The sequence below is a fragment of the Scardinius erythrophthalmus genome, assembly GCF_964197995.2.
Source record: "Scardinius erythrophthalmus genome assembly, chromosome: 20".
Taxonomy (NCBI): Eukaryota; Metazoa; Chordata; class Actinopteri; order Cypriniformes; family Leuciscidae; genus Scardinius; species Scardinius erythrophthalmus.
Window position 1 is genome coordinate 14630431 of NC_138240.1, and position 26458 is coordinate 14656888.

Here is a 26458-nt window from a genome sequence, read left to right on the forward strand (position 1 = left end):
GGGCAAAAACAATAGTGTTGCGTTTATAATTTTGTTCAGTGTATGAAGTGGTGTGCTGAAGAATCAGCATTTAAAGGGACAGATGCCAATAGAATAGAGAAAATTCAGAGGAAAGCAGGGTCTGTCCTGGGGACTAAACTACTGAACTCAACGAGGGTGGTGACCGAGAGGAGGATGCTGTCCAGACTCCAGCAGTGTCCAAACATTTAAACATTATGGATATCCCCTCGCATCCAATACAATAAGAGCACCTTCTCCTTTACACTTAACATGGCCCGGTGTACCACTGAGAAACGGACAATCCTCTCTGCCCACTTAGTCTGTACTACTCATCCCTGTAGTGTTAGTCATATTTTGCCACTTCCCTATATCACGGTTTATTTGTTTATTTATTTTGTTTGTGTGTGTGTGATTAGGCTACATTATACTGTATGATGTGTACAACACCCATAGGCTACTGTAAATGACACAATGTGGATATTAATAAAGCAATCGAAGTAACAAAGATATAAACTTTTAACTGTTCAACAGTTTCCAGCTCAAAAACTAGGTTTATACAACAGCGACACCTGGTGGCCAATAATCATAATTCTACTTGTATTTTGCATTCTATAATTGAAATAGAACTGTGTTCGGTCTGTTTAACCGCATTAATGCTCGCAACGTTTGATATTGAATTAAGTATGTTCATTTATGCTACTAGTACTGCATATCCGAGTATTTAGTGGTTTTCTCAATTTAAATGCTGCTCAATCCAGCTCTATTGTGAATGTGATGCTGACCCTTTTCCTTTATTCTTACAATAAAACACAACACTATTGTAATGCCATGATCTTTTGGACAGATGCCATAACAGCCTGCACTCTATTCTTTGAAATACCTTGGAGATACAATGGTAAATTGGCTATATGGTAATCATTTAGCAGATGCTCAGGAAAAAGAAGAAAAAAATTCTCAGAAGAAAAAGAAACCGGCAAGAGACAAGAAAATAGCTGTAAATAGACGTCTTATTTGTAGCTAATGTATTTCAGCCAGCTAGTAGACAAAAATACTAGGATGCAGATACCTTTAACATTATATGATCAAATATATTGTAAAATGTTCCTCTATTGTGTGTTGCTGCTCTGAAGATGTATTCCCTCAATATACAAGTAAGATAAGACAACAATTTCAACTGCATACTTTATTTGGTAAGTAGCCTTTATAAGGCCTACAGTTAGTCAGTCATTGTCACAAAACAAACCCCTTCGGGAAGATGCAAGATCTCTCTGTGTAATTTGTCCAGGGTTAACTGGCTTCTTTTCTTAAAGTCACCATGAAATCAAATTCGTTTAAAAACGCATCTTTTTGCTTTTTGCTTTTTGCCTTCTGTCCTCACTGAGACGGCGTTTTTATGAAAACGAAGCTTTTTGAAAACGCTCTCCAAAGTGGATAATTTGAAAACGCTGTTTTCACGTCGTAGTGTGGACTGTTTAAAAACTATGATGTAAGTTTACTCATGTGACATATTAGATATTCATACCGGTATTGTGCCTGTTATGTGCTATTCACTTTCACACTGTTGCTAAAATATGTTACCTTGCACACTCTTCATATCACAGTCATGCAAAGATGACAGAAAATGTACTCATATTGCTGTCCTGCGGCAAAACATGAGAGCAGTTGCGTTTTAGACCAAACATATGGTGACTGAGTGCGACCTGGACGCATCAGTAGGCTATAGCCTAAATGGTGAGATATTTTTCGATATAAAATTATCCTGTCAAAAGAATTGCGCGATAACTTTATTATTTATTTTTCCTTCTGTATCATCTCAGTGAGCTTTTGTGAGGTTTTGCGCATGCACAGTAAGGTGAATTTAAAGTTTTCAGGCGTTTGAAAACGCTAGTGTGGACGGAGAGCGTTTTTTAACGAAATAAATTGACAAAATCAAGTCCCACCCTACATTTTTTCTTGTTCAAGAAGCCATTTAATTTGGATATGTCATTGGGAAGAAAAGACTATCGCAACTTCGGTTTCATGTAGACTTTAATTTTACTTGTAATGAGGGGTGGCGTATTAAACCGTAGTACTGGTTTAGCCGCTAGAGGGCGTCAAATCCACACAGTTGCATTTCTGATGATCTCAGTGATATTCAGTATAAGACTATGAGCTCGCTCTCTCTCTCTCTCTCTCTCTCTCTCTCTCTCTCTCTCTCTCTCTCTCTCTCTCTCTCTGAGACATATTCTTTTGATCTTTTTGTTAATTTTTTTATGTGACCTGATTTAGCTGCCATTAATTTTTACCATTAATTAAGTGTGTGTGTGTGTGTGTGTGTGTGTGTGTGTGTGTGTGTGTGTGTGTGTGTGTGTGTGTGTGTGTGTGTGTGTGTGTGTGTGTGTGTGTGTGTGTGCATAAGACAGTGAGGGTGAGAGATGAAAAGAGAGAGAACCAACATGAGATTTCAACAGTCGTTAAGCAAATGAATCCTAAGAGAGGGTCACATTCAGCAGCTGTCTTATTCTTTGAAAAAAGATATACACATTAAAGGAGGGAGGGAGCGATGGAAAGAGAGAGTGAGAGAGGGGTTGGGCACAATTGGGACAGTTCCCTCCTTCCCAGCAGGGGAGTGTTTGAAAGAAAGGAGTGAATGATAAGAGAGACTGAAGGAGAGAGAGAGAGAGAGAGAGAGAGAGAGAGAGAGAGAGAGAGAGAGATCATAAAGAGTTAAAAGATACAGAGAGAAGCAGAAGGCAAGACAATAACATAGTGAACAAAACAGAGAGAACGGAAAAGAAAAGAGAAATGCCAGCAATATTATAAACACAGAAGACAGACCAAGGAAGGATTTTGCTGCAACACTGACCTGAGCAGGATTATATTACACTGCACTGCACTGCACTGAACACACACACACACACACACACACACACACACACATACACAGAAGGTGTGTTAAGCTGACATCAGGTAGACACCATTTGTGTGTTATTTCTGAGCAGAGGACGCAGAGTGTGTGTGTGTGTGTGTGTTTACTCCTTGCTAGAGTCACAAAGTGTGTGTGTGTGTGTGTGTGTGTGTGTGTGTGTGTGTGTGTCAGACAGCCATGAGGAGGATGCTGGCTCTCTTCTGCTTAATTTCACTGGCGGCACCTCTAACGGACGCATGGAGACCATCTAAACCACGACTGCACTTCCAACACTCAGGTGAGGCAACTGACTTTATTGACTTTTCAATCTTCACACAAACCTTTCTGCATTTAACATTTTAATCCAGACATTATATGTTCATTTTCAACCACAATGTAGATGATATAATAGATTTTCAAATCATTCACAAAGCTTATCATTTAACATATAGTTCCACATTACCATAATATGTTCTGTTGGTCTGGATATTTAGTGCAACACTCAGGTGAGACAACTGACTTTCCATTGACTTCTGATGCTTTTCAATTGAGCAGTTGGTATTTTTATCTCTTAAAGGGATAGTTTAAATTCAAAATTTAAATTCTGTGATCATTTACTCACCCTCAAGTTGTTCCAAACTTGAATATGAATTTCTCTTTTCTGCTGAACACAAACAAATATATTTTGAAGAATGTCTATAACCAGACAGTTGATGGATCCCATTAACTTCCATATTGGGGAAAAAAATTACTGTTGAAGTCAATGGGGCCCATCATGGGGTCATTCATCATATGCACTATGCGGCGAACAATTGATAATTGTTGATCGTAGAACAATTACCACCGATGGTCTCTACGATCAACTTAGGCTTACGATGCTTTGCGGAAACGCGGCCCTGCATAGTGCAGACAACTGACCTTCTATTGAGCAGTTGGTATTCCCTAACCCATACACAAACCTCTCTGCATGTAAAATTCTAATCCAGACATTATTTGTATGTTCATTAAGCTATTTTCTTTCCACAATGTGTATATGATTTATGATTTTACAATTCTTGTGGACCCACATACACAAAAATGTTTAGTCTTTTTTTGCTCCACACACAAACTCGTTCTCTCTTTTTAACCCAATTACCCTAATGCCATCTGTAATCAGCCATGGTTTGACAGGAGTATATCATGTGTGACACTGTGTAGACTAAAACTGGTTGTGCGATTCTCCATGACCTAGAATACCCTGCACAGATAGCTATTCATCCGTCACACCTTTCTGCTTATCAGGGACAAACAAAAGTTTATGTGAGAGAAAATATTGTGTGTGTGATTTATGTATAAAGTTCTTGGAGTAATACATATCTTAATTCATCTGTGTATGTCTGTATGAATTGTGTGTGTGTGTTGTGTTTACTTGGATTTCTTAATTACCCAATTAGCCTTTCATTCACGCAAACTCTCAAAGGGTATGAACATAAGTGTGTGTTTGTGTAAGGGAACGTCTGGTGGTTGATTATTATGCAGCTCATTTTGGCTTGATTTCCCTGATGAGATATTAAATGACAGCTCTTGAGTAGCGCACACATACAAACAACAATTTTGTGGGATTGCATAAGTGAAATCATATATCCAGTAATATATATTCAGCAAATCCTTCAGTTCAGCACTATAAAATCTATATTTCATCTGGTCTGTGTTGATTGGTCAATTTGCAGTTGATTGGCCTTCAGTAGATGTGATTGATTGAACATTAGCATAAATCAATTAGCTACTCGCTCTGACAGTGTGTGTGTGTGTGCGTGTGTATGTGTGTGTATGTGTATGTGTGTGTGCGTGCGCGCACATTTGAGTGCTATAATTATGATGTATACTCTATTGCTCAAGTCAAGGGTCAAGGTTAGTAGGTCTGACTGACAGAGATTTGAGAAATACCAGAACACAGCAATGTGTGTTCGCCCAGTTTATTTTAACTGTGTGTTTATGCATGAGTCTTGTGTTCCCCCGTCACAGACTTATAGTCGCACCTGTTAACATTTCCACCCGACACATATAAACATGCCAGCTGGTGGACTGAGCAGTAATAGCTGATAACTCAATTTGCACAAGAAGTGTGTAGGCCTACTGTTTGTTCATGTCCACCAGTAGCACTAAAATATGTGCTCAAGGAAACACACCCTAACTTTCATTCATACTTGCAGTAAAGTATGGAAGCTTGTTTCTGCCACAAAAAAAAAAAAAAAATAAGATAATTGCGACTTTTTATCTCACCATTTCGAGTTTACATCTCGCAATTCTGACTTTATTTCTCAGAATTGCGAGATATAAAGTCAGAATTGCGTGTTTTAAAGTCGCAATTGCGTGTTATAAAGTCAGAATTCTGAGATATAAAGTCAGAATTGCGAGATATAAAGTCAGAATTGCGTGAAATAAAGTCACAATTGCGTGTTATAAAGTCAGAATTCTGAGATATAAAGTCAGAATTGCGTGTTATAAAGTCAGAATTCTGACTTTTTTTCTCGCAATTGCGACTTTATATCACGCAATTCTGACTTTATATCTCAGAATTCTGACTTTATATCTCAGAATTCTGACTTTATATCACGCAATTGGGAGATATAAAGTCAGAATTGCATGATATAAAGTCGCAATTGCGTGTTATAAAGTCAGAATTGTGAGATATAAACTATTCTGAGGTAAAAAAAAAAAAAAAGTCCGTCTTTTTTTTCCCCCTTAGAATTGGACTTTATATCTCACAATTCTGAGAAAAGATGTCAGAATTCTGAGATATAAAGTCAGAATTGCGTGATATAAAGTCGCAATTGCGAGAAAAAAAGTCAGAATTCTGACTTTATAAGACGCAATTGCGACTTTATATCTCGCAATTCTGACTTTATATCTCAGAATTCTGACTTTATATCACGCAATTCTGACTTTATATCTCAGAATTCTGACTTTATAACACGCAATTGCGACTTTATTTCACGCAATTCTGAGAAATAAAGTCAGAATTGCGAGATGTAAACTCGCAATTGTGAGATAAAAAGTCGCAATTATCTTTTATTTTTTTTTATTTTGTGGCGGAAACAAGCTTCCATAGTATGGTGTGTGCTTGTGAGCAGGGTTTTTTTTAAAACAAAATTCCCAATTAAATTCCAATTCACAAACTCTTGTTTGGATTTCCATTTAAATTCAGTTTGATTTGATTTTGATTTATTCATTATTTTCTTTTTTAGAGCTGCTGCAGCCGAAATGAACTCTGTTTGCATCATTGAATCATTTTCTTGTTATCACTGTAAAGTTGCTTGAAACAATCTGTATTGTATAAAGCAAGCGCTATATAAATAAAGGTGACTTGATATGTGTTCAAATATGTATTTGTTATCAATCAAAACCCTGAGCTACAGAAATAGTATTATCTATATACCATTTATTAATATTTATCATTTTTTAGTTAAAGATTTAGTCATTTTGTTATATTGTTTTATCACATTTAGCCTATGGGCCCTTTTCACGGACCGCTGAGGCTTTTCCACAGTTATCAACATCGCAAATAAAGTTTTTAATATTTTAATTAAACAAAATCAATATACATTTATAATGCTATGTGTTATTTTCAGTATTTCAGTAAATTACAAAAAAAAAAAAAAAAAGAATTAACGCTGCTGCGAGGGTCGTGTTTCTAATACAACGGCTGAGGGACATACAGCAAATTTGGCATCTTTCTCTATTCTGACTGCATGCTGTAATCAATCTTTTGATATTTTTTTCCTCTTTTGGAAAGTTGTAAAAACGCATTATTTTTTTTTTTTGCTTTCAGAGGAAATGCAAATACAAAAATTATATTTGCTGTCATCTCCCATTCACTGCAATAGAAGTTTATCTAGCTACAGTATGAGGACTTCCGCTTCTGTGAACCTGAAAATGTGAAAAGGGTCCTTTTTTCAGCTTTCATTTACATTTATTAAAGTTTTATTTTAATACTTCAGCTTAAACTTAATTATTTCAGTTGCCAAGGCAACATTTCTAATGTTTGTTTTTGTAAATTTAAGTTTTTCATTTAATAACCTATTTACAAATTATTTTATTTTAGCTTTATTTCAATTAACGAAAATTTGAATAGTTATAGTTTTAGTTAACAATAACAAAAATGCAATACGGATTCAAACAGGCGACTCTTTATTAAAAGAACAGACTCAAAAGAAAGAGTCAGTTGTTCATGAATCGGACTACACTAGTTGTGTTGTATGTTAGTTTTTGCGCAAAGTCCGCGATTTCATGGTACACAGTCTTTTTATTTTATCACATTGAATACAGACTGCAAACTCACATTCACAATTCATGCACCCTTTCATTTCTTTTCGTTGACATCTACAGTAGAATATGGTGCTGTAAAGAAACATTAGGCAGACACTGAAAATAGGCATAAAGTAAAATATTGATTTTAGAATTTTAATTGATATTGGGATTGTTCAAAGGAAGATCACGATTAATTGTAAAAACTATTTTTTTGTTTTTTAATTATTGTTGCTGGGGTTGTGCTAGTGCTCGTGTGCATAATGTTTCTTAGCTGTATCACACGGCACACATTTGCACTAATCAAGTAATCCCACAGCAGTCTCTCTCATGACTGAGGTAATCTAATGTTCAGATATACACTCACAGCTTGTGTGTGGTAAAATATACAACACTAGGTCTGTATGTGGCTAAATATACCCTCAGCTGGTCATAGAATGATGGACAGAAGGGTTTGTGACCCACTTTGTGTTCGTGTGTGTGTGTGTGTGTGTGTGTGTGTGTGTGTGTGTGTGTGTGTGTGTGTGTGTGTGTGTGTGTGTGTGTGTGTGTGAAAGAGGAAAATGACAGTTGTAGTTGTACTAATGGTATAAGACCATCAGAATGTCTCACTGTTTGTCTAATTTAGTTTATGACTAAAAAGGTCATGAGTCAAACTGATTACTGTCTAAGACTATGGGATTCTAGACCACCTAGTCATGAAAACTCACTTCCTGTTAAACACACAGGAGACAGGTGGAATACCAGCCCATAATCCATCTGAGTGATTTTAGCACACACATACACACCCTTGCTGCCACAGCAACTGCCCCCAAGATAGGGGGAATGAGTAGGACTGGTGCCATTGAGAAAAAGCCCGGAATGTATGTGAGGTTGCAGGCTGTGACAGATTGTGTGCATGTCCCTCGTGAACAGCTGAATTTTTTTTAGTGTGTGTGGGTGAGAGAATATTTTAAAGGAGTGATAAACATGCAAACCTAAAGAAAAACCAACATGATATGTGTTTGTTGTATGTTACTTCCGAGCGACTGGATTTTTGGTGTAGCCTATTAAGATATTATCTGACGCACTCAGTGTAATTCATTCATTTCCTATTATTCTCCGGGCATGTTTTCAATCTTTTTGTCTATTATCTCATGGGTTATTTTATCTTTCTGTCTGTCTCATCAGCTGTTCAGATTTTTGAACAGGTTATTCTGCCCAAAGGTGAGTCTGTCTGGTCCACTATAAGTTTATCATCGCGTTAAGGAAATTTAATGTTACTCTTGAGGAGAGTTTTAAATGTATTTAAAGTGATATTTCACCTACCAAAAATTTGTGTCATGGTATTTTTTAAGATTCTGGCAGTTTCACGGTATATCATGTTTTTTTTCTTTATATTATGTTTATAGTGGCTTATTTGACTGTCAGGACTCAGGAGTACATTAAATGTTATTAAAGTATATTATTAAAGTATTAATAACAGGGTTTTTTTTGTTTAGTTTTTTGCCACGTTTACTTTAATACACGTATGACAACTTGTGTGATATTCCTTAAAAATAATGTTTTAATAAATTGTATTATTATTATTACTTTAAAAAGTATGTTCTACTGTGCAATAGTAATATTTTTTGTTTCAAAATTCCTCCTGTTTGACCGAACTTTTATTTTGGCGAGTTATAATGAAGACCTTTGAGTTTCACTGTGTTTTAATAAACTGTATTATTATTATTATTATTATTATTATTATTATTATTATTATTATTATTATTATTATTATTATTATTTCTTGAAGTACAATCTACTGTGCAATAATATATTTCTGTTATAATTTCTTCAAGTTAAACCGAACTTTTATTTTAACAGGTTGTCGTCGTGAAGGCCTTAGACTAGAGTGTCTGTGCATATGGCATAGCCATTGTTTTTCTTTAATGAAATGGTAAACTGCTTGTAAAGTGACTCGAGTATATCTCGAGATTAAGATCATGTGTTCATGTCCTGATACAGACAGTAGTCATTGATTTGATTCATTGTAATCCTTTTGATCTATGCCTTCAAAAATTCTGTGACGTTCAGTTCTCTCTATATACACTCTACAAAGCGCTCATCGTGGCCATTGAATAGATGTAGCACTAGCAATTGTTTCAGCTAACGTTACACAGTACACACAACGCGGTATTTGCGCCAATGCGAAATTGAAACCAGTATACGACCAGTAATAAATTTAGCCAGAAAAACAATAATTCTATCATCATTACTCATTACTCATTACTCACCCTCATGTTGTTCCAAACCCGTGGCTTGGCTTTTTAATATGCACAAATATGATTTCAATAATAGGCTAACGTTGTTACACTTCCATGCAGCCTCGAGCTTCAGGTTTTAAAAAGGACACAAAAGTGCCATACAATTCTCATAAAACCGGTCCATATGAATCATGTCCTTTGTTCCAAGTCTTCTGAAGTCATGATAGCTTTTTATGGTAAAAAGATTCAAAGTTGAGGTGTTGTTAACTAGCCTATTGAAAATGGAATATTTGAAAATTCAGTTATTTCCATTATGACGATTTAAAATTCGGTCTATTCCTCGAACAAAGCTGTCTCCAGAAGATTTGGGATTTCGAAAATTAGTCGTAGACCACTATTATTATTATTATTATTATTATTATTATTATTATTATTATTATTATCATTTTCATTTTAGAGCTTGACAGCCTCATTCACTGTAATTGTATTGGAAAAATGTATCATATTCTTCAGAAATTCACCTTCTGTGTTGCATGGAAGAAGAAAAAAACTCTTTCTCAGTTTTTTCCCCCTTTTCCATAAACAATTGCAAATAGCCTATCTTTATTGGCCTGTCAGATATAAAGGATTTGTGATGGAAACAGAAATTCTGCATATAAGCTGAACTCAGATCAGATCAGCCAAGAGGGTCTTCAATCATAACTGATTTGTATAATAAAATCACCTGTTCTATTTCTTTCCATCTCCCTCTCTCTGCCACAGAGCTGGTGCAGAGCGGCAGGCTCATGTCTCTCTCTGTGCCTGCTGGGGATCTGAACTCTCTGCTGCCGGATGAAGACAGTCGTCGCCTTTACATTGGTATGAAGGACCATCTGTTGTCCACCAGCCTGGATGATATTACTCAAAAACCCCACAAGGTATGTATGTACACACCCCCACACATGCTGTTTCTCTTATATACTCAAGTAAGGGACAGTTCACTTGAAAATGAAAATTCTTTAATTATATACTCTCGTGCTTTACAAAAGTAGAAGTTTAACAGAATGTTCATGCTGCTCTTTTCCATACAATGGAAGCGAATGTTTACCATGGGCTGTCAAGCTTAGAAAAATACAAACAACTTGTTTCTCACAGAAAAATATCATATGGCTTCAGAAGATTTGGAATAGATCACATATTAACTATATGGAGCGATCTTATGGTACTTTTAGTTTTTAGTCCACTTCCAGTTTACTTTAATTGTACAGAAAAGAGAAGTAAAGGAAAATATTTTTTATTAAAGGGATAGTTTGATACTGCAGATTACTGCAGTATCAAACAAGGAAGCATTTAGTCACAGATTTTTATCTTATCAAAACTGTCCCAGCCTAAAAAAACAAAAGCATTTTTTATTCGCATTTGAAATTGAAAGACACAATAAATGTGATTGTTTTTCAAACATTTGTTTTACACTTGTTTTGTTTGTATGAGGCCTGTGAGTGTATTTGTGCATGTGTGAGTAAGAGTGTGTGGATGAGCCCGTCCCTGCTTGTCTACATAACTAAGTGTGTGTTCATAATGATTTCATCTCAGTAATGCCAGAGTGGCATTCAACTGTAATTCCCATGATGAAATCAGCATATGCATCAACATTTAATATGAGTAAGCTTTTATGCATACTTACTTGTGTGTGTGTGTGTGTGTGTTTGTGTGTTTGTGTGTTTGTGTGTTCTGGTACTGTATTTCAGATATACTGGCCTGCAAATCCAGATCGGATTCAGGACTGTATAATGGCTGGAAAAAATCTGCAGGTAAAACATTATTTTATGTACCACAGTTTATTTAGACAGCTTTTCTTGAAGTGTCTAATCACAAACAAATTAAATCATTTAAATCCTCACTGTCTGGACAGTTTATTAGTTCTGTCTGTATTGAAGCTCAGTCGACCTCACGAGAAGGCTTTGTTCATGAGTGCTAGATACCTGTTTGTGTCACAGATGGACTGTGCTAACTTCCTGCGTGTGTTAGAGCATTATAACCAAACACATCTTTACGCCTGTGGAACTGGAGCGTTCAACCCTCGCTGTGCCTTCATCAATACCAACCTCTTCCTCAGGGTAAAAAGGACTACATTTCCCACCATGCACCTCTCTCACATATAATTAAAATAATTACAATTTAATAAATGTGTTTATTAAAAAAAGTGTGACATACAGATCCAAAATAAAATAAAACATGCTAAAAAAAGTTATAATTTTTTTTATAATATACTTAATTTTTTTTATTAAACTAAAAATGTGTTAGATACATATACAAAAAAGAAATAATAATAATTATAAAATATTTAAAACCTTAAAAGGTTTAATAAAAATAAAGTGTTACATACAAATCCAAACAAAAATATAATAAATATTACTGTAGTAAAATAATTAAAACAAAAAAAGTTACATATAGTTCCAAACGTCCTTTTTTTAATGTGTATAGACAAAAAGAAATAATTTGAACTGTAAATAATGCAACTGGGGTTTTCAGGCCGAGGAACAAACGCTGCAGTATGAAGACACCGAATCAGGGAAGGGAAAATGTCCGTACGACCCTCACCAGAGAACAGCTACCGCTATCATAGGTAAGACAGTGTGTTTATAGTTTGTCGGTAGTTTAAATGTTTGTGTAAGAACATGCCAGTTTAACTCTGATCCAAATCTTTGTGTGTGTTTATTCAGACGGTGAGCTGTACGCTGGAATCTCATCTGACTTTCTAAATCATGATACTGCTTTTATTCGGAGTCTGGGGGAGCGACATGTGATTCGCACTGAACAATATCACTCTACATGGCTGCAAGGTGATACATGTGCAACCACACATACACCTCAGCTAGCAATAAAAAAAAAAGTTAGACTACGACTTACAAATACACACACGCATCATGCTGTTGACAACCATTAAGAATGCACTGTGCTCTATAGGTTAAACACAAGAAAATACTACATTATATACACAATAACAGACTTATGTGTTAGTTTAACTGTATTTTTGTCTCTCTCCAATTCCTCTTCAGGCGCGGAATTTGTACATGTTGCAGCGATGTCAGAGAGTGATAATGAGGAGGATGATAAGGTCTACGTGTTCTTCACAGAGCGCGCTCAGGAGGCAGAAGGGGCTGCTGGGAAGGTCCTCTATTCTAGAGTTGCCCGTGTCTGTAAGGTATCTAACAGTGTCTACGTGCCTAACTGCACTTGTGTGGCCACTGTGTGCCCATCTCTATGAATCTGATTGGACGTGCTGTCTCTGACTGTTCCTCTGGTTGACTTCTGTCATTTTCATATGAAATATTATTTTCATTAAATAATTTAAAAATAAATAAAATATACTCAATTTTTTATTAAAAATAAAAAGTGTGACAAACAGATTCAAACAGAAATGTCATATATATATATCATCTCCTTACAAGGCCACATATAAAGGTCTGGGTAGATTAGATGGTTAGCAAAAAATCAGGTCTCGTAATCTTTGTGTTGGATGCTGGAGAAATTGGCAGGAATAAAGATCTAGGGCGACTTTGACAAGGGCTAAATTGTTCTGGAAAGGCAACTGGGTCAGAGTAATCTCTGAAACGGCAAGGCTTGTGTGTTGCTCCCAGTCGGCACTGGTGAGAATTTACCAACAGTGGTCCAAGGAGGGACAAACCGGCAAGAGGGTATTGGGCGCTCAAGGATCATCGATGCTGGAGGGCAATAAAGGCTATCCCAGCTAGTTTGAGCCAACAGAAGGTGTTTTGTGGCACAAGTCACTCAAAATGTTAACGATGATATGGGAGGAATGTGTCAAAACACACAGTGCATTGCACTCTGATATGCGTATGGGGCTATGTAACCGCAGTAACCAATCAGAGTGCTTATTATGACCTCTGACCACAGTCAAAAGCCCCTACACTGGGCACTCGAGTGTCAGAACTGGACCCTGGAGCAGTGGGAGAAGGTTTCCTGGTATGATGAGTCCTGCTTTCTTTTAAATCAAGTGGTCGGTCGTATACGCAGTTTACCTGGGAAAGTGAATGTGATGGGAGTTTGATGCTCTGGGTAGCCCTGGGTCCGGCCATTCATGTGGATGTAAATTTGACACGTGCTACCAACCTAAACATTGTTCCAGACCAGATGGTGTTCCCTGGTGGAAGTGGCCTCTTTCAGCAGGATAATGCACACTGCACACATTGTTCAGGAATGGTTTGAGGAATATGATGAAGAGTTCAAGGTGTTGCCCTGGTCTCCAAATTCACCAGATCTTAATCCAATTGAGCATCTGTATGATTTGCTGGTGGGCCAACAAGTTTGATTTATGGCAGCTCCACCTTGCAACCTACAGGACTTGAAGGATATGCCTCTAACGTCTTGGTGCCAGAGCCCACAGGACACACTCAGGGGTCTTTGTAGAGTCCATGCCTCAGCGGGTCAGCGCTGTTTTGGCAACACATGAAGGACCAACGGCATATTAGGCAGGGGTTCATCATGCTTTGGCTCATCGGTGTATATCTCACAATTCTGAAAAAAGTGAGACTTGTAAGATATAAGCTCGCAATTCTGAGGAAAAAGTCTGAAATATGGGGTAAAAAGTCCTAATTACCTTTTTTTTTTTAAATCTGTGGCGGAAAGAAGTTTCCATAGATTTCTGTCATTTGAACTTTGCAAAATGATTAGTAATAACCATACAAAAAGTACTTTAGTGGTTCCAGTGGTAAAGTGATGGTATCAGATGGTAATGCCATAACACTGTCATATATGTCATAGAGAGGAGTGATCACCATATTCATGCACAAGGGAATTTATTTCTACACAAAAGAACATGCCCAAAAAAACACAGTATTAGCTTGGTACATATACAAAAACATAGTATAACCAGGGTACATATAAAAACATGGTATTAGCAGGATACATGTCCCTGGTACATGTCAGAAAAACCATGATATTAGCAGGGTACATGTCCAAAAAAACATTGTATTACCATGTTACATGTCCAAAAATTTCCAAATAATCAGTTATAACATGGTACTTGTTTTGTTAAAGAAGACTAGCAGGAAAGGGATATTATGGTATTATATCAGTGTGTTTATCTCTCTTTTTTTCTCTCTTTCTAGAATGATATTGGTGGTCAGCGTAGTTTGGTTCATAAATGGAGCACCTTTCAGAAAGCTCGAATTGTTTGCTCCGTACCAGGACCTGACGGCATACACACACACTTTGACAAACTCCGTGAGTAATACACATGCCACATGAAATGCCACACAAAAAAAAACATTTCACTCCCACATGATTACCTTACCAAAGTTTAAGCAAGTCTCTCAAATGAAATAAGGCTTTGAGATAACCTTGTACATTTTTTAGAATATTATTTATACTGTTGATAATGTGTGTGTGTCATAAATGCCCAAACGTCCCTGATTTATGGAAAAAGTTTATCAGGACACTCACACACACACACAAACCACACACAGACTCAGACAGAAACCGGTTTCTTATCAATCAGTCTGTGTAAACAAAGTCCTCACATAGAATAAACAATTCTTGAATCCTCAATCTGACTAAAGTTTTACTATAATCTCATGCTCATATTATATCTATAAGATATACACATTAAAACACATACATATTTAAATGTTAATCTCAGTTATTAGATGACTACATTGACGATAGCACACCCCCTAAACAATTTCACACAAATATGATATAAAACACGCCCTGCAATAATCAGAAATCAAGCATGGCTTCCGTATCTGACTGCAGCTTTATCAAATCTGCAAGCGGCTCTGAACAGAACTATTCATTGTCCAGCGCCATGGTAATCTTTAAACAGCTAGGTTTATATAACTTGTTTAACTCAGTGCATGTCCAGTTATGTTCAAGTGTTGGAGAGTTTGTTCTGATTGGTGAACACCTTCATGTTTACTTTGACTGTGTAAAGTGTTAATTATTTTATATAATAAACCTGCTGTAATGCTAATATGCATCTCATCTTAGCTGTACTTTTGCCCTATGGGGGTAATCTATAGAATTCTCTTCAATGTCAAGTTTACATTGTTCTCCCCGGCCCCTAAACAACTACATCTCCCAAAATCTCCCTCTACATCAGGGACCCTCATGATGCCATGGCTATGATGAGCCAGACCACACTGCAGACAGTAAATGTTCATCAAGAATAGTTAGTTTAAACTGCAGATTATGAGAAGAAACATGCAAAAACCGGCAATCAGATGCGAGTTAAGAACTACCAGGTTGCTGGAACAGTAGACTTAGAATTTTATGTTTTTATGAAATATGGAACAGATGAAGCTTCAGTCTGGTGTAAATAAGTTTAAATAAGTTTGTGTGTGTGAAGGTGATGCTGCTAGTTGTTGTGGCTCTGATTTTGAAGCTGATGAATTGTTATGTATGATCTGTTTGGAAGTTTAAATAATGTGTGTTTGATTGATGAATGGGTGTGTTTATTATCTGAAATTCAGATGGATTAGTCTTGTGTTTGTGTGTGAGTGTTTTGGAGTCGGTAAGATTTTTTAAATGTTTTTGAAAGATGACCGACCAAAGCTGCATTTATTTGACCAAAATACAGTAAATACTGTAATATTACCACAGTTTAAAATACTGGTTTTCTACTTTAATACCTTTTTTAAATGTAATTTAATCCTGTAATGGCAAAGCTGAATTTTCAGCAGTCATTACTCCAGTCTTCAGTGTCACATGATCCTTCAGAAATCATTCTAATATGCTGACTGACATAGTGAGGAGGACAACTGATGTTTACATATATGTTGACTTGACGCTAAAGTGTTTAATGTTAGATATATTAACGCGAATTAAAAGAACACCTAAAAAGGGAAATTATTCCTTATGGTTATGCACATTTTATAGGATCTCAAGAAGTTTTGTCACATAGTGGCCCAATTTCTTCAAATCCACCCTAAATGTTTTGCGTTTTTGAACCGCAAAATGATGAATATATCTTAAAATAAGTCCGCCAGTGAATATGCCATTTGTCTTGGTGGTCTGCTGAATGTTTTGAAGACCGTCAGTATCTGTGTGTGTGCATTTTCACGTCTACGGTGGCACCCCCATCCTGTTTTCACATAATCTACTGGCTAACTCTAGATGGGGATGAGGGAGGACAGCAGAGAGCAGGAGAATCAGAGGTTAGGATGGATAAGAATGGATAGGGGCAGGATAGAGAAGTGTCAACAAGTGCAGGACAGACAAAACTATCTGTCCTCAAGGGGAACATAAGCTTTTGTTGGAGGAAATTGACACAACTATAGCATCCTTGAAAAGTGAAAGAGAAGAAGAGCCAGAGAATAGGGGGTGGTGAAAACAATCTGGAAAGGAGGAGAGGAGAAAGAGATGGAGGAGGGGTGGGACAGAAATGATGGATAGTAATGGGGTTGAGAGGGAAAGAGGGAGTGTTAATGCTTAATTAAAGGGATTCTGTTGGTTTGAGTGAAAAATATGAGGGAAAACAGCAGCAGCTGTGTGTATGTGTGTGGTTTACCGCAGAGCGGTGTGTAATAAAGGTTTCAACCATTTTATAGTGCAGATTTAGTTTATGTTCTCGGTTTTAAAGAGTTTACGAGAGTCAGTAAATTTGTAGTAGCATGTCCGCTCTAGCATGAATGTTTAATTCTGTGGTTTCCAACTGGTGGGTCGTGCCCCTTATTTTTAGTTGATGTCAAGGGCTGTGTGTTTGATCAAACTATACAGTATTTTTTATTGGTGTCGCTAAGATATTTTAATGTTATCGAAAGAAGTCTCTTATGCTCACCAAGCTGCTTTGGTTTGTTAAAAAATACAGTAAAACTATACTTTATATAATTATAATATAAAGTAATATTGTGAAATATTATTACAATTTAAAATAACTGTTTTCTATTTTAATATATTTTAGAATGTTACTCCAGTCTTCAGTGTCACATGATCCTTCAGAAATCACTCTAATATAATGATTTGCTGCTCAAGAAACATTTCTTATTATTATCAATGTTGAAAACAGTTGTGCTGCTTAATATTTTTGTAGAAACTGCAAAAAGTTGAAAACAGCATTTATTTGAAATAGAAATCTTTTGTAACATTATAACGTTCTTTACTGTCACTTGTGATCAATTTAATGTGTCCTTGCTGAGTAAAAATATACATTTCTTATAATATAAAATAAATCTTACTGACCCCAAATGGCAGAGTATTTCATGTTAATCATTTTGCATATTGTTGAGTCTGTTAACTTCATAGTCAATTGCATGTTACTTTTTTTGTTCACTTTTATAGTTTAACAACTACTGTATTTTGGCTTTGTTTTGGGCTGCACTAGACATCCACTGTCAAATCTGGGTCCTGAAGAAAAACCAGTTGAGAACCACTATCTTAACGTGTGTGTTTGATTTGATAAGGCATTTGATCATATCTGACATGACTGGAATGTGAGAATGCAGAAATGAACTAGCGTACCCTCAACAGCAAAAGTTCATTGTGAAGATACAGATGTGTGTGTTTTTAAACAAAAGTAAAACCGCAAATATGCTGCATTACACACGTTTATTTGTGTGAGAAAGAGAGTGTGACCAGGTAAATATTCTTTTCATGAGTTTATACAGCCTTGAGAGGATACCAGAGACCACACACACTCTCTCTCGCTCTCTCTCTCTATCTCTCATTATCACTGACTGAAGTGCACACAAAAAGCAGCACACTTAATATTCTAACCCTGTTTTCTGATTTTCCATAGAGGATATTTTCATTCAGCGTGGAAAGGACAAAACAAACCCCCTCATCTATGGGCTCTTCACCACTACCAGGTGAGTCTAACACACTGACCTGGTATCACATTTTATACCAAGACCAAGAGCTGACATTAAAAAAGGAAATTTCTGTCAACTTTTCTCACCCTTTTCTCCCAACTTTTTGTATTTCCTAAAACACAAGAAGAGATGTTTTTTTAGGATGTTGGTTCTGCTCTTTATCAAAAAATGTTCTGACTAGGGGCTTTCAAGCTCCAAAAATGTACTAAAATCATCATAAAATTTGTCCATATAATATGACTTATGTGCTATATTCTAAATCTTCTGATGCCATTTGAACTATAAAAAAAAAATGGATCAAAAGTGACAGTAAAGTAATTTATAATGTTGAAAAAGTTTGCTGTTACAAATAAATGCTGTTCTTTTTCTGTTCATCCATCACAGTTTACACAAACATATTAAAGGTGCAGTAAGCAATTTTTGAAAAATGCTGTTGAAAAGTGGATCAGACCGAACATCAAAACACACTTGTAGCCAATCAACAGTAAGAGACGTATAAACTCATGATGGGGGAGGAGAGAGAGCTAAATGCACAAGACAGACATTAGTAAAATATGGCAGAGAAAATACAAAAGAGGAAAAGTCCAGGGGAATTTAACTTTAAAAAGAAGGGTTATGATCAGGTAGGAGGTAGGACCCGCAAAATATCGGAGAAGCTTTCCAGCACTGGAGAGACCTTAAGGGGAGACACGTCAGGCAAAAACATCGTTTTTTTTTTTTCACCTGTCAATTTTGAGATTTTGGACGATTTGTCTTCAATAACATGTCTTCTTTCAGACTTGTGGTGAAAAAAAGTCAGAAATACACATTTAAATACACTTTATTTTACTGCACTTTCTCCTAAATTCAACAAAAGTTGGCGTTCTAAATCATCTCGCTGCTCCGCGATCGCTGTCTGTCATCACATATACCGTTGGAAAGCTCTCTCTCTCTCCTGTACAATGCTGTCGGATCCAAATATGGTCATTTCCTTTTTATCAGCAACCAATTGTGAAAGTACAATGGGGCATTTACCTCTAAAAGCGAAATCTCATTGGCTGTTTTTGTTTCCACTAAAAAAGTATGAATTTTTACTATACAAATCTTTAAAGGCTGTTTTCTCATAATGTTTTTTTTCTCATACTCTGAGCCAGAAATCTCCACTTCAGCAGCACTTACATAAACCAAACTTTCCAGTTGTATTCCTATCTATATTCTTAAGGTTTTTACAGAGGGGTTTGTTCATATATCGTTCAGATTCTGATTTATACAACATTTTATACCTAAAAACGGGGCGAAACTGGATCTTTTTTGGCTGTTGACAGTCTTTTCTGATTAATGGAGTGATAAAAAGAGATATCCAAAATCCCCTCTGTAAAAACCTTTGACTCCAATATGTCAACAAAATGAAACAAGAATTTTGAATCTGGCTTTATCCAATGTTCAGATTTCTCTTCTGGAAATATATGTAAATTAGCGCATTTTTAATGAGATAATACCTCATTTGCATATTTAAACATAAATATTCTAAAAACTTGTAATATAAAAGATATTTGTCTTAATGTCAGTAGTCAACTGGGGAAGTTTCATGCTGATATCTATTAGGTTTTTTTTTTTCCTATTCACATGGGGTGTCTCCTCTTAAGGAGCGGGAAGGCCTGAAAACTTTTCTGCACACAGAGCTATTGTATGGCTTCAGAAATCATGTTCTCAACTGTGATTTTACTTTTATGGTGCTGTCCTGTCATTTTTTGGAGCTTGACGGTCCCTGGTCAGCCTTCACTTTAATTGTACAGAAAAGAGTAGTGTAAAAATCATGAAAACCCTGTGTGTGTACGTGGTTAAGGGTGTGGATAAAATTGCTGTATTATTGAGTCATACTTTCCAGCAAGTCTGTGATGACATTAATGATGCACCCAAGAAGTTTAAAACACTTTAGAAGTTGAACCAATTTTACATCAGCCATCTCAAATTGCATATGCATTCATCTTTCTTTGTGAAAATGTGTGTGTGTGTCTGTGTCTGCCCAAGGTTTTGGAGAGGGTTGCTTAGGGTGGAGTGCACATGAAGTATGGATTAGGAAAAGGCAGTTTGGAAAGAGTGACAGTGTTATTGCTCTCTGTTGAGCTGTTCCACTGAGTGTGTTAAATCTCTCAGAGACTCGTAAAGACTCCAGCTTTCACGGCAGACCCAAATTCAATTCACTTCAGACCAGATGCTACTGCCACTTTCATTTGGCCACAAGAGCTGGGTTTTAATTGGATTTAAGCTAGGTCAAAAACACGTAGGAGAATTGATTAAGATGAATGCTGTTGCTTTGATACATTGCGGTTGATTCCCAAATGTTTCTAGTGGATGCTGTCTACTTATGACTCTCAATCAATTAATAATTCATGCATCTATTTTTATGTTTTTGTTGGTTTCCTCTCCCTACAGCAATGTCTTGAATGGGTCCGCTGTGTGTGTGTACCGCATGCAGGACATTATTAGAGCTTTTAAAGGAAACTTCCTTCACAGGGAGGGACAACAGTACAAGTGGACTGAGTATACAGGCCGAGTTCCCTATCCCAGGCCTGGCACAGTAAGTCTTCTCATACGATAAGCCGATAATTATTTTCATGTTATGGCCGATATTCAAAATCTGTACTATTTTCTCTTAAGAAAATAAAAAATAACATCAGTAATTTTAAATGCTAGATATGAGCTAGATATATCTAGCTAGATAGATATGATATTTAGGCATCACATCAGTGTAATATTGTGCAGTATGAAAAACGGTTATTAATTTTTAGATTTGCAAAAGATTTAACAGTGTCATTAAATTAGTAGTATTTTAAAAGATTAACTTTAAAGTCAGCATGAAATGAAAATTCACATAATTTTTTAATTGGATGTTAAAAATCTTTTTTTGAATGATTCATCCATGAATATGTTTCATTTTTTTGATCTTGTAATGTTTAATCAAAATATATATATAAAAAAAAATCTTGATCCTCTGGTGAAAATAATGACGGGTGACGTATTCCGGATGTATATATGACCCTGAACCACAAAACCAGTCACATGGGTCAGTTTTTTAAAATTGTGATTTATACATCATCTGAAAGCTGAATAAATAAGCTTTTCATTGATGTAAAAACAATATTTGGCCGAGATAAAACTATTTGAAAATCTGGAATCTGAGGGTGCAAAAAAATCAAAACATAGAGAAAATTGCGTTTAAAGTTGTTGATTAATGTTCGCGATTGTGCTGCATTCACTCACAAAAATAAATGTTTTATATATTTACGGTAGGAAATTTACAAAATATCTTCAAGGAACATGATCTTTACTTAATATCCTCATAATTTTTGGCATAGAAGAAAAATTGATAATTTTGACCCATACAATGTATTGTTGGCTTTTGCCACAAATATACTCGTGCGACTTGTGACTGGTTTTGTGATCCAGGGTCACATATTTTGATTGACCTGTAATATTAAGGGCTGTAAAATCATGCAAATAACAGTATTGGTGAACTTCCTGTCAATATTCAGTGTCCCAGCAGCACATACGGAGGCTTTAAATCAACGAGGGAATATCCTGATGACGTTATCTTCTTTAGCCGCACACATCCTTTAATGCAGGAGCCGGTGCATCCTCTTGGGGGTCATCCTTTGCTGATCAGAGTGGGCGTGTCTTATAAGCTGACCCGCCTCCTTGTGGACAGAGTGGAGGCGGTAGATGGACAATATGACGTGTTGTTCATCGGTACAGGTGTGTGTGTGTGGTCAATATTAAAATAATCTGCAGGTTTACTGAATTTAGCATGTAGGCCTATATTATGTGAGATGTCCATATAGTTTGTAAATATTGTGTGTATTGTATGTGTGCAACAACAAAATATTCCAAGGCACTTTAATAAATTGGGTCATTAAAACAGTAAAAAATGGTTGATCAATGCTTAACACAGCCTTCCTCAGGACACACACACATTTTTTGTTCGCCCACTCTCAATCTCAACTTCCTTTTTGTTTGACCTATGTAAAATGTCCACATTCACATTCCAACCTATAAATAGCACAAGGATAATTACAATTCTATTAGATACACTTCACTAGAGAACACATCTGTGAAAGTTGTATGTGTATGTGTGTATTCAGATTCAGGCCTGGTTCTGAAAGCGATTCACCTTCCTAAAGCTAATGGACAGAATCAGGAGGTCACTCTGGAACAGCTGCAGGTTTTTAAGGTAAAACGTCTGCAGCTTTTGCATTCCAGATTCATTAGGATGGCCTTTTAAACTTGAAACATTAACTGCTCATCTCCTGTCATTCAACAGAACAAGTCACCAATCACTGCCATGACGATGTCCAAGAAAAAGGTACAGTGTTGATCAATGGAAGCACACATATACACTCATGCAAACCTACATGAATATACACACTATTATAAATATTCCTATCCTGTCGTCATGGCAACTTGAGAGGGTGGAAGATACTTAAAATGAAACAGAGTTTTCACACATTTTTTTTTTTCCATGAAATATCTAGGATGGAAAGAGCACTGTAATTCTAGAGCTGTATATGGGAATGTGGTTTAAATATTTGGGTTTCTGGCCCAGTTTTCCTGCTTACTGAAAAAAGCAGTAAACAGGATCACTGCCCATATCATTGTGCGTGTTGTGTGTGTGTGTGTGTGTGTGTGTGTGTGTGTGTGTGTGTGTGTGTGTGTGTGTGTGTGTGTGTGTGTGTCTTCAGCAGTGGCTGTTTGCTGGATCAGCAGAGGGTGTGGTTCAGTTGGGTCTGTTCCACTGTGATCTGTACGGCCAGGCTTGTGCTGAATGCTGTCTCGCTAGAGACCCATACTGCACCTGGGACGGGCACTCTTGCAGCCCATACATGCCAACTGCACACAGGTGACACGCATCTCACACTCAGGCATATTTTACTTGGATTGCAACTGACTAAGAAATTTAAGAAGCATCTTGCATGGGCAGCTTGTTTGATAAAATCCATTACATCAGCAGTTTCTTGTACATTGAAACCACTTTTGGGATATCTGAAATAAATCTGATCTGAAACATTCCTCACTGTCTGCAGAAGAAATATTCGTCAGGTTAACGATGACGGCAACCCGCTGAACCAGTGTGTCAGACAGGGAGGTAAGAGACACTGTTACTGTTGTTAAGTCAGTAAATGTCAGTCCAAAGTAATCGATTGTCGAGTTCACGCGCGTGATCATAGGTAACTAAACCTATGCGTGTGAACTCGACAATCGATTACTATGGACTTCGACCGAAAACAGGAAGTAAATACAGGTATGTGCGCTGGCTGAAATAACATTATATTTATTAATATCTTTCACATCTACTGCAGTCAGATTCACCCGTGTTCACTCTGAAGGAATCACTCACATGGCTGGGCACTTGTAATGACGTATCAAGGATGTTAAGAGGCTAAAAGCAGGTTTAAAACTTGCCCCATTGAAGTCAACAGGGTGTAAATTTTAAAAAGAGGATAACATGGTGTAGGCAACACCGATTTTTGTCGTTATTCTCTGTATTGACAGCACTCCAAATTTACAAAAAAATTAGCTCAATGTTAAAATTGACCGGAGTTCTCCTTTAAGTTGTGACAAAATATTAAACAATTGTGTTATTTTAATTAATTAAATTTAACAAGAGGCAAAAATTCATTTTTTGAGTGTTGTTATTCAGCTGGTCTTCAGGTGGAGGCAGAGGAGAAGACACTAGTTGTTGCTGTGGGTAACAGCACCTACCTAGAGTGTCTACCCAAATCTCACCATGCCACCGTCACCTGGTATAAAGACATAGGCGAGAACAGCTTGGAGCAACAGAAGGTACACCCATCCTCAAAATATGCATGCACACTTAAAAAAACGTTATCAAAATTGAGATGTCTCTAAATTGAAACCCTCTGTCTTCCAGGTCACATCTGGAAAGCAGCTGGTTGTCATCGACAGGGGCATCCTCATTCCCCGGACTGAACTCAATCATGGCGGCGTTTATCACTGTCAGCTAGAAGAGCATCAGTTCCGCTGGACAGCCGTTACTATCCGTTTAATTGTGTGGAGCCCCGTCCTGCAGCCCTTCCTAGGCACCGCCCAGCCATGGTACCAGGATGTGATGGCACTGATCAACCACAGCAAACTGGAGCGACACTGCAAACAACTCAGCCAACGTCACAACAACCAGGAATCAGGGAATCACAAGCCTAACAAACCAGACAGAAAGAAAGCAGACCGGCACAGAGGAGGGGGAGAGAAGGAGAAAGGGAGAGGGCGGAAGCACCGGAGCAGAATGCAGAGTTCAGCACAGAGGCTGCCGAGGAGTGCATAGACAGGTGTTTAAGAAACAAATAAATACAACAAAACACGCAATATACCGTCATATTAAGATTTTGCTCGGTTCCAAAACCTTATGAGCTGCCTTGCATGCGCCCAGCATCAAGCTCAGTGAAAAACTACATGAGAAAAGAAAGATTTTGATAAATAAACTTTTGAATTTTTCATTCAAAGAAAAATATCAGTATTGTTTGGGATTAGTACGATTTATTTATTAAATTGGTCAAAAGTGACAGTTAAGACATTGTTACAAAAGATTTGTATTTCAAATAAATGCTGTTCTAGTCATCAAAAAATCTTGGGAAAAGAAATATATCACGATTTCCATAAAAATACAGAGCAGCACGACTGTTTGAGACTGTGCCCATGTAGCGAAGCAGCTCGCTAAGTTTTGGAACATAGTTAATGTTTGAATCATGTGAAGGACTGTCGCTTAAAAGCAATTTAAGAATGATCTGGAATGGGTTTGGTCAAGAAAAGTGTTTACTTTAATATAAAAAAAGTAATTGATTACTTGAGGACTGCATTGAGCATATTTTAAAAAATCTTCTAAAGCAAGGGAATGTCTCCAAATGATCTTCTGTTGAATAAAAGACAAATCTTCCAAAGTTAGGGAGAATCTGAAAAAAGTTCTTTGTTTTAAAAAGACTTTGGTGTTCATGGCACTTTTTTCATCTGTACTGAAATGTATTGTCTTATTTATCTTTCATGGTATTTATTTTCTTGTGTTTTTGTGCTTTGTGTTTATATTGTCTTGCGTTTTAAGTGTAAAACTTGTACATGGTGTTCTTTTCCTTTTTGATATTTGAATATGCTGTAATTCTGTCTCTGACGTCACTCATTAAGGTTTCGAGAGATTAAATTAAATGAATCAGCAAAAGCAAACCATAAGCAGATCCCATAAGATGATAAACAGCATATTTCTCTGGGGAACGATGGAGGCACAAAGGGTGTGTTTTATATTATTGGACTGAAATGCCAGCTTCTTTCTCCTGCACATGGACACATGCACGATTGCCAAGAGGTTTGGCACCCGCCCTAAAGTGCCTCCATTCAGAAGGATGGAAAAATGAAAAATAAATTAAGGATTTAGAGTACAGAGACAGAGAGAGGAGAAGAGCAAATTAAAATGCGGTCAGGCCAACACCAAATGACAGACAGAACCAGGAGCAGCTTGGTTCACCAAGAGACTCAAAACAAATAAAACAAAAAATGTTAACAGCCATAGCATAAACAAAAAAATGTAGAATAGATGTTTAATGTTTTACATATAAGGAGGTAAATCCTGCCATCAGTGATTTGAACTTTGTGAACTGTGTGAGTTATGATTTTCTTTGTTTTGCCTTTTACTGTAAATCTGGTTTTCATTAATGGACTTTGAACCTTGAATAAAGTGTTTTGGAAGACTCATGAAATTGAGAGAAAAAGAACATAATTCAACATGATTGTAATAATAATAACATCAACATATTTAGAACAGAGTGCTGCAGGGATGACATTAAACCCTGGAAGACTAATTTACCATGGTTCCCTCAAGATTTTCCTAATGGGGTTTTTCAATTTATTTATATTAAAAAAAAAAAACTTCTGTGCCTCTGTGGTAAACATAACTTGATGATACTTGGACGCTTTGTTCTACAATATAAACTGCACACACTCACACCCCAAAATTTCTTATTTACTTATTAGAATATCTATTAGAAATGGTTTTTTTTTTGTTATTAATTAACAACAGCTTCAAAATTTGTGTTTTCAATGAGACAAAATGTCCAAGTATTGTCAAGTTATATTTACCACAGAAGCACAGAAGTCATTTTTTATAAATAAATTGGAAATTTATTATAAAAACCCATATGAAAATCTTGAGGGAACCAGTGGTGAATTAGTCTTTCCGGCAGCACCCTACACTGCTTTATGCAATCCCA

General features: G+C 36.6%; 1 protein-coding gene across 2 annotated transcripts; it reads left to right on the forward strand.

The window, feature by feature from the left end:
- Positions 1–2731: 2731 nt before the first annotated feature.
- On the forward strand, positions 2732–25901 carry sema3h (sema domain, immunoglobulin domain (Ig), short basic domain, secreted, (semaphorin) 3H). Of its 2 annotated transcripts, none has more exons than XM_081348765.1 (17): positions 2732–3185; positions 10162–10316; positions 11127–11189; positions 11376–11495; positions 11911–12004; positions 12102–12221; positions 12438–12583; positions 14511–14625; positions 18137–18206; positions 20625–20769; positions 21725–21944; positions 22331–22419; positions 22510–22551; positions 22928–23085; positions 23270–23331; positions 23887–24029; positions 24118–25901. In XM_081348765.1, the coding sequence occupies exons 1-17, from the start codon at positions 3086–3088 to the stop codon at positions 24526–24528; spliced, it is 2253 nt and encodes a 750-aa protein (XP_081204891.1). In that variant the 5' UTR covers positions 2732–3085; the 3' UTR covers positions 24529–25901. The 2 variants fall into 2 exon arrangements, with proteins under 2 accessions (XP_081204891.1, XP_081204892.1); XM_081348766.1 differs by having other exon boundaries at positions 22931–23085.
- Positions 25902–26458: the final 557 nt, after the last annotated feature.